Source organism: Myotis brandtii, unplaced genomic scaffold (genome assembly GCF_000412655.1).
Source record: "Myotis brandtii unplaced genomic scaffold, ASM41265v1 scaffold157, whole genome shotgun sequence".
Classification (NCBI taxonomy): Eukaryota; Metazoa; Chordata; class Mammalia; order Chiroptera; family Vespertilionidae; genus Myotis; species Myotis brandtii.
In genome coordinates, this window is record NW_005355708.1 from 3,418,351 (window position 1) to 3,434,183 (window position 15,833).

General features: G+C 36.5%; 1 protein-coding gene across 1 annotated transcript in view; it reads left to right on the forward strand.

Annotated features, from left to right (window-relative positions):
• Positions 1-15,833, forward strand: part of LOC102264195 (ATP-binding cassette sub-family A member 8) — a 90,935-nt gene that overhangs the window by 12,826 nt on the left and 62,276 nt on the right. The window contains exons 8-19 of the mRNA XM_014536207.1: positions 187-328; positions 621-806; positions 2,038-2,185; positions 5,436-5,604; positions 7,602-7,660; positions 8,606-8,716; positions 9,496-9,671; positions 10,152-10,271; positions 10,514-10,652; positions 12,271-12,361; positions 13,131-13,270; positions 13,898-14,017. Of these exons, the coding sequence (XP_014391693.1) occupies positions 187-328; positions 621-806; positions 2,038-2,185; positions 5,436-5,604; positions 7,602-7,660; positions 8,606-8,716; positions 9,496-9,671; positions 10,152-10,271; positions 10,514-10,652; positions 12,271-12,361; positions 13,131-13,270; positions 13,898-14,017 (1,601 nt within the window). The remainder of the gene's footprint in view (positions 1-186; positions 329-620; positions 807-2,037; positions 2,186-5,435; positions 5,605-7,601; positions 7,661-8,605; positions 8,717-9,495; positions 9,672-10,151; positions 10,272-10,513; positions 10,653-12,270; positions 12,362-13,130; positions 13,271-13,897; positions 14,018-15,833) is intronic.

Consider the following 15,833-nt stretch of genomic DNA (forward strand, 5'->3'; position numbering starts at 1 on the left):
TTTTGGAGATCAGGTATGATGGATATACTTGAGGGAGCAAACTGGCAGAACAGGATGGTATATAGGGGCTGGGTAATTGGAATTTAAAATGTCACAAGTTGAGCTCTTCCAGGTATGTTTGAATCCACCGTAGATCCTTTCCAATGTAACATGAAATACTAAAATAACATTTTGTTTCCACATTAGGCTCTCCTGGGGTTTGCTCTATGCTGGTTTCATCTTCATCGCTTCCCTTTTATTGGTGCTTATTATAAAATCTATCAAATTTGTCATTTGGACTGGCTTCATGGTGGTCTTCACTCTCTTTTTCCTCTATGGATTGTCTTTGGTGAGTTGGTGAATTACACTTTTTCCCATCTGACAAGATTAAGTGTTGGTTTTCAAATAGGTTGTTGTTCTACCTAACCCTTTTCTTCCCTGCCTGCTCTGTTTGCATAGGAAAGTCTGTAGACTGGTATTTGACCTGTAATGCCAGTTTGTGCAAATTTCAGATCACCTTTTTATATTTTATACATATATTATTAATATAATGCTAGTTTTATATATTCAATTTCTTATGTTATTCTGTTAGGAATAATTTATAGAGAAACATAAACCAACCTAGTCTTCTCTCCCTGTAGATAGCTTTGGCTTTTCTAATGAGCGTCTTGATAAAGAAACGATTCCTCACTGGCCTGGTCGTGTCCCTTCTCACTGTCTTTTGGGGGAGTCTAGGATTCACGGTCTTGTACAGGCATCTTCCTGCATCCTTGGAGTGGATATTGGGTTTTCTCAGCCCCTTTGCCTTCATGCTTGGAATGACCCAGGTGAGAAGCCATCTAATTACTTATTAATGGCATTTCTGAACCGTCTTTCTTCTCTGGGATTTTGTTTTTGGTATCACATTATTTACTTTATTAAAAATCAAACACCGACATCTGAAATTTTTGTTACATTTGCTATGCAAACATAGATAAGTGTGTACACACTGCATCCTGGTGAGATTAGGCATAATAATTACCTTAAACACAACAATTAGAATGCTCTATGCACTGAGTTATAGGAGCAACTCAAATCTCAGAACACGAGACTATAAAATAAAATAAATTATATTTCAATAAAAATAAACTATTATTTTGCTGTGTATGAACCCTATGTTTGTCTCCTCTCTGGAATTTAACTGTCTGTAGTCATTTCTATGCTCAGTATTGTAAGGTATAAAATCCTAATAAAGACTATTTGTGAGGTTTTAAAAGCTTTCACAGCACTTAGCCCAGTAAAATAAACCATAGGTGAGTGAAAAAATGGAAGGCCAATATATAATTCTTGGAGTGTTATTTTTGGCAGCTAATTAAATATGGACAAGATGTCACAAATCTAATACTAAATAAATCTTCCAGTTCATATTTTGACTTAGTAATTGAACAGCACGCATGATTGTAGAAACCATTCAAGAAAAGAAAAGTCAAAGTTAAAAACACCTTAAAAATGCATTTAGTAAATTACATTTCTGTTCATAAAATGTCAGTTCTCTTGATCTGATTCTCTCATTGAACTTACTTTGCCATTCTTCCAATTAATGGTCATGTCACTCATTACAGGTCCGTTATTTAGTGCTGAACACAAGGACTGTTTGTTATAAAGCACTCATTAGCTTGAACATATAGACCAGCCCACTCATTCTTCTTCAACACAACAGCGATCTTTCCAAGAGTATGAATTCTCTCTCAGGAGACATTTTCAAAGAACACCACACCTTCCTTCCATGTTCTATTTGGAAAAGATTTATTGAAGGCAGATCTCAAATGTCATCTTTTCCCATACTCCTCTACCTCCTCCTAACACTCCCATTTCATTGGGAACATATTTTAAACTTGCATTATAGTTGTTCCCGTGCGCATGCTTTCCAATAGATTTGAGAGTAAAGTAGTCAGTTTTATTCAACTTTGTATTCCCGGTATGGGGCAAAGAGTAGCTTATTTTATTTTTTATGCTAAACCTGTTTTAACATTTATCATAAGCCTAATTTCCCTTAATTAATTTCCTTTTAATTTTCAGCTTTTACGTGTGGACTATGATGTGAATTCCAATGCATTTCCTGCTTTTTCAAACTACTCAAGTCAAATAATAGCAACGCATTTTATGTTGGTTTTTGATATTTTCCTCTACCTGGCATTGACGATTTATTTTGAAAAAATTTTGCCAAGTGAGTAGTGATACGATTAAAATCAAACACCACTTAAATAATTTCGTTTCCTAAAACGAGTCTCCTAAGACGTGTGGTTTATATTTAAAGAAATATCTTTTGCATCAAGGTCATTGAAATCAACAAGGTTATTGCCAGTGACCAAATCAGTTCTTTATTTCTCTCTGGCTGTTTTGACTGGTCAGAACTAAAGCCTGAATTTTGCTTATAGAATGATGAGCCTTTGTCTAAACTTCACCTACTCTGTGTGTGGCTTGTTTCTTTTTTAAGAGATGCTTAGGAAGCTAGTTCCTAAGTGGGTCTGGCTAGGTACTTAGTCATGGAAATTTATAGCTACTTTGTCTAACTATTTAGCTCAGTGGTTCTGAGCCCTGGCTGTACATCAGAATCACCTGGGGAACTTGAAAAACCTTCTAAGCCCAGCTCAACTCCCAGAGATTATAATTCATTTTATCAGTGGTGGGACCAGGGCACCACTATTTCAAAAAGATCTCTGCATATTTTCACAATAGGAAAGTCAATAGGTGATCAATCCTCATTTTTATCAACCTGCAACACAAAAGGATATGAGTGCCACAAAAGCAGGGCTCTGTTTTGTTCCCAGATAAACCCCAAGCACCCACCTCAGTGCCTGGTGCATGCCAAGGACTTAGTAAGTACTTGCAGCTGAAATACTGCTGCATTTTTCCTTCCTCCTTTTATAATGAAAGGCAGGGGCTGTGTCACCTCTGCATTTCCCATTCAAAACAGAACACCAAGGGCCTTCATTATACATTTAATCCATTTATAGATTTGAGTATATATCCAAAGGAAATAAAATCACTATCTCAAAGAGATCTGTACTCCCATGGTCATTGAAACATTATTCAGAGTAGCCAAGATATGGATATGGAAACAACCTAAGTGTTCATCAGTGGGTGAATAGATAAAGAAAATGTGCTGTCTGTATGTCTGTCTATCTATCTATCTATCTATCTATCTATCTATCTATCTATCTATCTACCATGCAATATTATCCAGCCTTAAAAAAGAAAGAAAGAAATGCTGCCATTTACAACAACATGGGTGGATGAGTGCAGAGGGCATTTTGCTAAGTGAAATAAACCAGACACAGAAAGACAAATACATGGAATCTAAAAAATGTCAAACTAACAGTAACAGAGAGTCAAATGCTGGTTACCAGGGTTTGGGGACAGGGGTGAGTGGAGAAAGGAGAGATGTTGGTTAAGGGGTACACGTTTTTATTTATAAGATGAAGTTCTGGAGATCTAATGTACATTACAGTAACTATAGTTAGTGATAATGTATTTTATGCTTGACATTTGCTAAAATAGATCTCAAGTGTCCTTACCACACACACATACACACATACACACACACACACACACACTCAGAGAAATAGAAACCATGTTAGCCGAGGCTTCATAGCTCAGGGGTTAGAGCACTGGTCTCATAGAAACCATGTTAAGTGATGGATATGTTAATTAGCTTGATGATGGTAATTTTTTTCAGGTTTCTCTGCTTTATTTATTTTTAATATAGTTTTTATTGTTTAAAGTATTACAAATAGCTCCCTTTTACCCCCTTTTAATCTCCCCATTCTTTATCTCACCCCCATTCTCTTTCCACCCCCAAGTTCATTATTTCTCAAAACATCACATTGAACACCTTAAATATATATATAATTTTTATTTGTTGATTGTACTTCAGTAAGGCTGGAAAAATTATGAAAGTCACTAATGGCATAAACACACAGAATGCGTAAAAATGTCACCAGTGAGTAAACACAGGTAGGAAGGGAAGAAGGGAAGGGAGTGAGACTGAAGATGCATAGCGAGGTCTTAAAGCAGTGACTTGATCGTGCTGTTTTAGGTAATGCCTCAAGAACAATAACTACCTCTGCCTTCTAGAAGAGCCCAGAAAAATAGATGTCAGGATCTACACTTTTGGCTCATACATTTATTATAGAGTTGGAATTAGTTGTACCTTCCATTCATTAAGACTGAATTTAGCCTGGTGTGGCTCAGTGGTTGAATGTCAACCCATGAACCAAGAGGTCACTGGTTTGATTCCCTGTCAGGGCATTTTTTGGCTGGGTGATGGGTTCTATCTCCAGTAGCGGGCTTGTAGGAGGCAACTGATGGATGTTTCTCTCCCATCCATGTTTCTCTCTCCCTCCCTGCCCCCCAGCCCACTCTTTATATCTCTCAAAAAAAAAAAAAAGGCTGGGCTTAAGCCTGAATTTAACCAAGTTTACTGTGTTAGAAATTCTTTTAAAGATAAGAAGTATCAATGTGAGAAAGGAAAATTAACTAGATAAAATGATAGAATCATGTATTAATAAATCTCGTGGCAGAATGTATTCAATTAAGCTACATGGTTTTATTTGCTAGGCTTCCTAATCCAGGGGAAAGATGGGTACTAACTAATAATATACCTACAACAGGTATGTAGGGAGTGGTCGGAATATATTTATTGCGTGGATGAATGCCTGAACATGTGAAAAGTACACAGAAGTTTGAAAACCCATCAATCTTACAGTGGAAGCCAGTTGCAGAATATTAGAGAAAAATAATTCTTCCATTTCATAATGTCCATTAACATGTCAGAAAACAGAAGTGATAATTAAGTGCAAATATACTGTGGATTCATTTCCAGAAAAAGGTTCATGGATAATGCATTCTTAATGCAGATCATAAATTTGCTTCAGAGGAATGTTAGATTTGGAGTTGAGATAAGGCATGAATTCAAATTAGCTTTTGAAATTCCACTCTGTGTTCATTTGCTATAAGTCCTTTTGCCACAGTCTCCCCAATTCTGTCACTTATTTTTCTTAAATCCTAATCAAACTTCTCTTCCAATAATTGTTGATTTATATGCAATAGTTAGTCCTCAAGTCTTCCTCCTTTGCCAGTGTTGATAGAGTTCAGCATGCCCGACCTATCTTGCATTTGTCTTGCAATATCTGATGTTCTTGAGGTTAAGAAGAGTCTTAACATTTATTTAAGTTCCTCCAGAATTTTTAAAGTCACAGCTTCAGTTCTTCCCAGAGGAAAAATAATTATAATAGAGAGAGACATCTTAGTGGTCTTTTCTCTCCTTAAGAAGCTACATATATCCAAACATGTATTTTTTTGTGTTGACCATGTTTCAAGTTTATTGGCAGAAAGGTTGCATTGCTATGCTGCATTGGGGTGACTCTCTCCCTTAACGTGGTGATTGACCCAGAATTTGTCTCCTGGCCATATAGATGAATATGAACACCAATACTCACCCTTGTTTTTCCTGAAGTCCTCATTTTGGTCACGACAACGTAATGCTGATCATGTGGCCCTTGAAGATGAAATATATTCTGATCCTTCATCTAATGACTCTTTTGAACCAGTGTCTCCAGAATTCCATGGGAAAGAAGCCATCAGGTAACAAGGATGCAGATGGAGAACAGGCCAAAGAATGAGGAGCTAGTAGTTCACACCTGAAAGAAGCCAAGTTCTCTCTAGTGCCCTATCGGTGGCTCCCATCGAACCTCCTCCATGCTACATTCATCACTTCCCACTTCAAGCTGAAAAAAAATTCCTTTACCTTTTTTTGTCTTATATTATTGACATTTACATTAAATACAAACTGAGATTTCACCCACAAAGATAATTTGTCAAAACACTGATCTGGATTCTCAATCTTCTCTCTGTTGTCTTCTCCAACCTTAGCCTCCATCTCAGTCTTTTCTTTGCCTGGACACATTTACTCATACATGGCTCCCACCTCATTTATTATATTCCTGTATTTTCCTCTCAATTTTTAAACTTCTCTTTTCTATTTATTGCCCTTTCAAAGAAGATGAAAGAGTAGGGAAGAGGAAGGAAGAGAAGACCTAGAGATAGTCACAAAGGGAATTGAGGGAGAAGTGCCTTTTAGAATGTGCTTTGTTCCGTGCTAGGAACTTTTCTTTTCAAATAAAAAATTAGGAAGAAATTTCTCAACATCCCTGACTATTCAAATTTTATTCATCTATCTGTGTCCAGCATATATGTCAGTCTTCTATGACCTGTCTCATATTATTCCAGACTACTGAGCTTCTAGAACCATTTAATTTTTTATTTTAATCTGTCCCATATTTATCTTCCATACTTATATTTGTCCTGTGACCTAAGCTAGGTTTAACCTCCAGCAGATCAACTGGGAGCAAAGCAATGACTATAGTTGATGTGTTCATATGTTTATTTTAATTTTTCTATCTCTTTAGCAGCTCACTCAACTATAAGGACTATGTAGAATGATGGTAAAATGGGATTAAAACAGAAATGAGAAAATCTAAACAGTTCTATATGAATGGAACCTGGATTGATGAATAAATGACAAAATAAGAAACATAAATTTGATGCAGTTTATGGATATGTTTCTGATAAAATAAAATAGGTGAAATGCCTAGGAATCCAGATCTATAATAGCACCCAACATGCTAATTCCATTCCTTTCTATTACCATAATCATCATCATAAACCAATATCATCTGATGTTTACTGAATACTTATCAAGAACCAAGCACTATGCACGCAAGATGAAATACTTTACTCATCCTTCCACACAGCCCTAAAGCACTCCAAATTATTAGGTTACAAAATCCAAATTTACTCAGAATATTACATTGGCTAAGGTAACAGCTACTAAATGTTCTAGCTGGGGTGAGCTCAGGTGGGTAGGACTGTAAAACCCACTGCTCTCACTGTTATGATCTTTGCCTCTCTCCCTTACTCCACCCTGACCTTGACTCAAATTAACCAAAGGTATCTCCAGCCTGAGTCAGTAGTTCACAATGAGCCCTTCAGGAATGGATGCCTGTGTTACCTCTTGGTCTAGCTTCTTTGGCTTTGCAGTTTAGAAATGATCCTGGTTTTCAATAGTAATGTAAGGTTCCACCTCAGTCGTTGGAATAATATTATCTGGTGATGTGTTCCAAGCATAGGGAAACTTTAAAACTTGGCAGGTGGTCCAGCCTGCGTGGCTCTGTGGTTGAATGTTGATCTATGAACCAGGAGGTCATTGTTCTATTCCCGGTCAGGGTACATGCCTGAGTTGTGTACTCAGTCTCCAGAGTGTGGGGTGCAATAGCAGATAATCAGTAATTCTCTCTCATCGTTGATGTTTCTATCTCTCACTCCCTCTCTCTTCTTCTCTGACATCAATAAAACATACTAAAAAATTTTTTTCGCAGGTGAAGCTATGTGCAGCCAAGGCTAGGGAAAAATACTCTACCTGATTCGCACACACAAGCATGATTTCCAAAGGGTACTATAAATTCCCAGTTCTTCTATGCCCTGAAGGGGGCAGATTCATAAATCATGTCAGCCAAACATAGAATTACCAACTGAAAAAAATCGTCAGAACTTGAAACCTCTTTTTCTTCTTTTTTTTTTAGAATAAGAAACGTTACAAAAGAATATAAAGGAAAGCCTGATAAAGTAAAAGCTTTGAAAGGTAACATTTAATTATTATATTGATAATAATTTTCTGATTTTCATTCTTGTTTCTTACACTTGGTGAACAATTACTGGTGGTATTTCAGATTTGAAATTAGTTATTTAGTCATATGATAAAATTTCCTTTCTAACAATTATTTCTACTATGTAAAAGAAAAAATTGATTGTGTTTTCAAATTATATATGACTTTGAAAGATATACTGTGTCATACTGAGGTAGTCTAAGGCTATTCTGGGTTGTTCTCTACAAACTCAAATTTTTCTTCTGTAATTTTTTTTTAAATATATTTTATTGATTTTTCACAGAGAGGAAGAGAGAGAGACAGAGAGCCAGAAACATCGATGAGAGAGAAACATCGATCAGCTGCCTCCTGCACATCTCCCACGGGGGATGTGCTCGCAACCCAGGTACATGCCCTTGACCGGAATCGAACCCGGGACCCTCCAGTCCACAGGCCGACGCTCTATCCACTGAGCCAAACCGGTTTTGGCTTTCTTCTGTAATTTTAAAGCTATTGTAAATATTGCTATTTTTATTTTGGGCAAAAATGTCATATACACCAAAGGATTTTTATCCACATAAAAATTTACTGAACTATTAAAGTATCATTTATATTATTTAGTCAATAAATATTAACATTCACCTGCCATATACCAGGCAATATCAATGAACTTAAGAGTATACTAGTAAGAAGTTTCTTGGTTTTAAAACAAGTGATTTCAAATTTTTAAAAGAGGATGCACATATAAATTTATAAAAGCATATTTTTTTATTTTGAGTTTAACAACCTAATATATTCATATATAGAAAACATGGCCATTCAAGGAAATAAAAAGACAAATTTAAGCTCCACAATAAATTTGTAGTTTTTTTCCTACCTCCCTACCTGTTTTCCTTCCTTCCTTTCTCCCAGCCTTCTTTCCTTTTCTTTTTTCTTCCTAGATCTGGCATTTGACATATATGAAGGCCAAATCACTGCAATACTTGGTCACAGTGGAGCTGGAAAATCAACACTATTGAACATTCTTAGTGGGTTATCTGTTCCCACCAAAGGTAAGAGGGTTCTTCTCCCCCAAAGTCAGGCTGACAAATAAATCAGCTGTTAATAAAAAGTTCTTGTGATCATTAATCACAAACACAGATTACCAGAAATAAACGGAAGTTAATTTATAGTATTCTATAGAGGTATGCAATATTTAATGGAATTTGATTATTTCATGATTTATTTTCTGGTCCTTTGGCATTCCAACTTGTATCTGTTAGCTTTTGCTGCGCAACAAGCATTCCCAAAGCCAATAGCTTAAAATAAAAATGTTTGCTTATTTCTCATTACTCTGTGGGTTGGCTGGTGGTTTTTCTGTCTGGATTAAAATACCTGGGGTCAGATGCTTTAGCACAGCCTTACTCACACATGTGAGGCTCTAGTTAGAACCACAGCACCTCTCTTTCTACATCCCCCAGGAAGCTAGTTAGGGATTCTTCATCCAGTGATACCCATGATTCCAGAAGCAAAGAGAGGGCAACCCCAGGGTGGAGGCACTTCGCAATCCCTGCTTATATCACATCTGCTAAAATTCTCTTTATTATAGCACCACACCTAACTATGAGGGGAGAATAAGTAGACTACATCTTAATGGAAAAAACTGCAGAAGGGACCTTTCTCCCACCCCATACACCACACAACTAAAATGGAAGTTCACAATACCTGAGTTGTATAAACCTTGAAGCTAAAACCATATTATCTAGAATGCAATCAATAACTCTATCGTGGCTTTTCATTTAGAAAAATATCTTAAGTATAATCTGATGTTAACTTTTAATCTTTGTTATAGGTTCTGTCACCGTGTATAGTAATAAACTTTCAGAAATGGCTGACCTAGAAAATATCAGCAAGCTCACTGGAATTTGCCCACAATACAATGTGCAATTTGACTACCTCACTGTAAGAGAAAATCTCAGACTCTTTGCTAAGATAAAAGGGATTCCACCACAGGAAATGGAACAAGAGGTACATAAAAATATCAGAACTAACATATTGGCCAAAATGAGATCTTTAAGTCTATTTGCACTGAGTTTTTATGCTTTCATTAAATTATCTTTGAACAAAGTCATTGTATGAAAGTTGGACAAAAAATCTAATTTAGGTATTTATCTGAGTTAAATGGTTATCTAACATTTATGTATAATTTATATGCCAACCATTATCCTTAGCTTTAAATATACTAAGTCATTTATTTCCCATAACAACTCTATAAGATAGATGCTATTATTACTCCCATTTTACATATGTGGAAACTGAGGTTTAAGAGAGCAAGTAACTTGACCATGACTATGTAGCTAGTTAATGTGGAGTGGTATTCAAATCTAGTCCATTCTGGCTCAGAATGCGTGCTTTTAACCATTACACTTTCCTGCCTTGTATTTATCAATGTAAAAATAAAAACAGAAAGGAATCTTGTACGTGACACAAATGTTGTCATTTGGTTAGATACAAAGAGTTGTGCTGGAGTTGCAAATGGACAGTATTGAAGACGTCCTTGCTCAAAACTTAAGTGGTGGACAGAAAAGAAAACTCACTTTTGGGATTGCCATTTTAGGAGATCCTCAGGTAAATAAGATGAAATTTAGAGATGGATTAAATTTTTAAAATTAAAACTTTCCATAGTAGTTCCAACCTTTTATTTGCAAAGGACATCTGTGATAAAATATTTCTGATGGGACATTAAATATAAGAACAAAATCTTAACCACAATGCCCTTGGAAATATAAATAATATGGTTTCAACGTGTTTTCTGGAAGAGCTATATACTTTATTGGAAAGATCCTTTTATATACACCCCTCCACTGTAGATTTTCCTATTGGATGAACCAACTGCTGGGTTGGATCCCTTTTCAAGGCATCAAGTGTGGAACTTGCTGAAGGAGCGGAAAATGGACCGTGTGATCGTGTTCAGTACCCAGTTCATGGACGAAGCTGACATCCTGGCTGGTAAGCGCTGGTTTGCTTTAAGTATCACGATGAAGACTTGATGAGTTTTGAGAAATATGGATTGATTATATGCTCAGCAGCTGTATTGTGTAACCTGGTCACCCAGCTCTATCCAGCCATTGGAACAGCTGGTAATGATATGAACTGGCCCAAGAGTCTTACTCCCAACCACTTCTATGTATGTCCTAGGATTTTGTATCCTTTGATTACATGGAGGTATGATCTGCCAGGAAACTCACTTATTTTGAAGGAAGAGTCTATATTCAAAGGCATCGGTCCTTTTACTCAAAATTGAAGGAAATCAACTTAAAATATTCAAACAATTTTGATGTTTGGTCCATTAAAATGTATAATGTGATGATTCTCTATATTCAAAGATTTATCTGCAAAACCTCTATGACTGGCTGGAAGGGAAAACAACAGTCTAAAGTATATAAATAAGATTAAAATGTGTCTATTTCAATGAGTTTTTATGAAGCGCTGTATGTGAAAGTACAGAAGCTCCTGAATTAGAGTTGGATCACGCAGACAATGACCTATCTTTTGGGGGGAAAGAACAGAGTCAACTTCCTAACAAACTTTCTTCTTTGCTTTCAGACAGGAAAGTGTTTCTCTCCAAAGGGAAGCTGAAGTGTGCAGGCTCAAGTCAAGATGAAATTTAGAGATGGATTAAATTTTTTAAATTAAAACTTTCCATAGTAGTTCCTACCTTTTATTTGCAAAGGACACCTGTGATAAAATATTTATGATGGGACATATATAAGAACAAAGTCCTAACCACAATGATCTTTGAAATATAAATGACATGGTTTCAACGTGTTTTCTGGGAGAACTATATACTTTATTGGAAAGATCCTTTTATATACACCCCTCCACTGTAGATTTTCCTATTGGATGAACCAACTGCTGGGTTGGATCCCTTTTCAAGGCATCAAGTGTGGAACTTGCTGAAGGAGCGGAAAATGGACCGTGTGATCGTGTTCAGTACCCAGTTCATGGATGAGGCTGATATCCTGGCTGGTAAGTACTGGATACTGGTTTCCTTTAAGTATCATGATGAAAACTTCATGAGATTTGAGAAATATGGATTATATGCTCAGCAGCTGTATTGTGTAACCTGGTCTCCCAGCTGTAACCAGCCATTGGAACAGCTGGCAATGATATGAACTGGCCCAAGAATCTTACTCCCAACCACTTCTATGTATGTCCTAGGATTTTGTATCCTTTGATTACATGGAGGTACAATCTGCCAGGAAACTCACTTATTTTGAAGGAAGAGTCTATATTCAAAGGCATCGGTCCTTTTACTCAAAATTGAAGGAAATCAACTTAAAATATTCAAACAATTTTGATGTTTGGTCCATTAAAATGTATAATGTGATGATTCTCTATATTCAAAGATTTATCTGCAAAACCTCTATGACTGGCTGGAAGGGAAAACAACAGTCTAAAGTATATAAATAAGATTAAAATGTGTCTATTTCACTGAGTTTTTATGAAGCCCTGTATGTGAAAATATAGAAGCTCCTGAATTAGAGTTGGATCACGCAGACAATGACCTATCTTTTGGGGGGAAAGAACGGTCAACTTCTTGACAAACTTTCTTCTTTGCTTTCAGACAGGAAAGTGTTTCTCTCCAAAGGGAAGCTGAAGTGTGCAGGCTCAAGTCTGTTTCTAAAGAAGAAATGGGGGATTGGGTATCACTTAAGGTATGGCCACTTGAAGAGGCTGGAGAATGAGAAATGGGCTAAAGCAAGACATGATGCTCGGAGCAACGCATCACAGCACACAAGGAAACTTTTGATTATTACATACAGATGTTGATGTATACATATATACACATATACACAAATAAAAATGAGATGTATAGACAGATATAGAGATTAGAGATTAGAATAGAGATACAGATATAGATATATAGAGTATATAGTATGTGTATATGAATTATTGATTGGCAGATTTTAGAAATTGAGAATATAAGACAACAAAAAAGTTTAGATATATGTGATAGAAAATATATCCACAACACATTATTTGGTAAGAAAGGTATGTATTAAGGGAACTTTCTCAACTGACATTGTATTTCACAACCTCATCATCTCTCACCCAGGGTTTTAACAGTCTCTTAAGCAGACTCCTTGTTTCTTCTCTTTCCCCTAGCTCTTCCTCTTCTCTCTTGTTCTTTCTCTCCTGTTATTCTCTTCATTTTATTTTATTACTATTTTTAGATAGTAACATATTCTGTTATTATTGATTGATTCAGAGATAAGATGCTTAACATTATTGTAGTTAAATCTTTTACTTTAGGAGGTCGGCACAATATATAATCTGATTTTTCGACCTCTTATTTCATGTTTGGGTGACCTATTTCTTGCATTAGATTTTATGTGATTTTTCTTTGTCTCCTAGAGACAAGTAATTTTCTTCATGCAATTGGAGACAATGTTAGATAACACAGATCTATTTTTTTATCACCAGTTTGCAGTTGAATGAAATGTGTGTTCAAGAAAAAATAACATCCATTGTTACAAAGCACATCCCTGATGCCAAATTATCAGCAAAAAGTGAAGGAAAACTTGTCTATACATTGCCCTTGGAAAGAACAAATAAATTTCCAGGTAATGTACAAGAATATCAAGAAATGAAATACTTAAATGTTATTCATAAAAATAATATCTATGATAATTACTGTAACTAACGTTTATTAAGAGCATAGTAGTACAATGTGTTCAGGTATTTAAAACATGAGGTAAGAATAACTAGACTCTGCCAGGGTCCAGCCCCAGCAGTCCAGGGGTTCCCAAAGGTGTGGAAGGAGTCGGCGAAGAATGGTTTACATGGAGACAGATTCTCCGTGGATCTTCCCAGTGCCTGGCTGAGGCCACAGAGAGAGATGTAGAGGCAAGCTGAGCCTCTATTTTATAGTCAGAGGTAAACAAGGTAGTGGTTACCAAAGTTACACTGTTCTTGTGAGTTTCACTTGTTTTTGTTCTTGTTCTTGCTGCACTTCCCTCAGCCCATTAGCTTCCCAGATAAGATCTAGGGAGCGTCATAAGGTCAAGCCTAATTATGGTAAGAAGACTGTGCCCTCTAAGCTGGGACTTGTTTGTGACTTTGCCAACAGGTCAGTCCGAGGCTTAACCCTATAGCTGCTCCCCACAAGACTCTTATCTACAGTGGGAAATATTATATTCTAATTGATACACTATGCTTGTTTTGATTTGCTATTGTGTATGTGTTTTTAGAACTTTATGAGAACCTTGATCTCTCTCCTGACCTGGGAATTGAGAATTATGGTGTTTCCATGCCAACCTTGAATGAGGTGTTCCTGAAACTAGAAGGAAAATCAACTGTTGATGAACCAGGTAAATAAAATGCATGAAAATGATCATGTAAGTGTATTCATAACACCTGGTCCACTATATACTTCAAGAAGACACCATTCCAGGCCCTGGCTGAGTATCTCAGTTGCTTAGATCATCATCTCGATACACCAAGATTGCAGGATGGATCCCTAGTCAGGGTACATACAAAAATCAACCAATGAATGCATAAGTGGAAGAACACTTCTCTCTCTCTCTCTCTCTCTCTCTCTCTCTCTCTCTCTCTCTCTCTCCTTCCTCTTCTCTCTAAAACTCAATAAATAAAAAACTAAAAAAAAAGGCAGACACCATTCCAATAACATGATTCAATAACATGATTACATGTGGGGTTCCATGATTAAGGCCATTTTTGGACAAGACTATATTAAGGTGAAGTGCATCACTGTCACTTTTGTTACCTCCATTGCCAATATTGCCTTGCTATTAAAAACGGTCCATTTTCTTCTACCCAAGGCTCATAGCCCTCATCGTATCCCATTTTCCAAGAGCAATTTCAGACAAAACACTTATTCTAAATCTCTCTCCAAGCACTTTGAATGTGACATCACGCTGACTGTTGGTCTCCATAGTTTCTGAATTGAGGATTTCTATGGATGATGAGTTGTTTTTCTCCTGATGCTTTCTGTCTTTGGCTTTGAGAATTCAACTATGATGTCTTCAGGTGTGGACCTCCTTCTGTTTATCATATGTGGTATTTGTTGAGCTTCCTATATATGAAGATTAGAGTTTTTCATCACATTTGGGAAGATTTTAGCCACTATTTCTTCAACTATATTTTCTTACCCTTTCTCTCTATACTGAAGCCTAATTTGTCTAATATTAATACAACTGGAGGCCGTAGCATGAAATCCATGCAAGTGTAGGCCCTCCAGCCCTGGCTTCATCCGGAAGGTCATACGGAAGGTCATCCGGACGGTCAATCAGCTGTTCAGCCTTTTGGTCGATTTGCATGTTATGCTTTTATTATTATAGATTGCTTTAATGTTAATGTAATTTATGACTTTAAACTTTTTTTAACCTGTTTATGCTTTCCATTTAAAACGCATTTCTTATAAACAGCATATAGTTGAATTTTCTTTATTGAGACATTTTACAACGTTTCTTATAGTGGCATGTTTAGTCCATTATTTTTAATGTGGTTGTTGCTATAGTTAGGTTTAATTTACAGTTAACCCCCTAGTTTGTAGCATGTCAATTTGTAACTTGTTTCTCTAGGTGAGCACCTAAGATAATTGTTTCCTTTCCCAAGTTTCCAAGTCACACCTAGGTACTATGATGATCTTGCATACTTATCTTAACCTCTTTAATATATTGTCTGTGTCCATCTAAGATTTTCTTTCTGGTCCTTTTGTTCAAGTGCCTACAGTATGAGGGGATGTTATCTGTGATGTCCTTGATATAACAAATGCCTATAGTAAGCACAGTAAAGTCCATCTGAAGTGGGCTTTTTTTTATAATTGTTTTATTGCTTAAAGTATTACAAAGGGTATTACATATGTCTCGTTTTTTTTCCCCCGCCCTTGACAATCCCTTGGCCTCCCCTACCCCCCAGTGTCTTATGTCCATTGGTTATGCTTATATGCATGCATACAAGTCCTTCAGTTGATCTCTTACCCTCCCTTCCTGCCCCCAACCCTCCCTGGCCTTCCCGCTCTAGTTTGACAGTCTGTTCGAGGCTGCTCTGCCTCTGTATCTATTTTTGTTCATACGTTTATACTGGTCTTTATTATCCATGAATGAGTGAGATCATGTGGTATTTTTCCTTCATTGACTGGCTTATTTCACTTAGCATAATGCT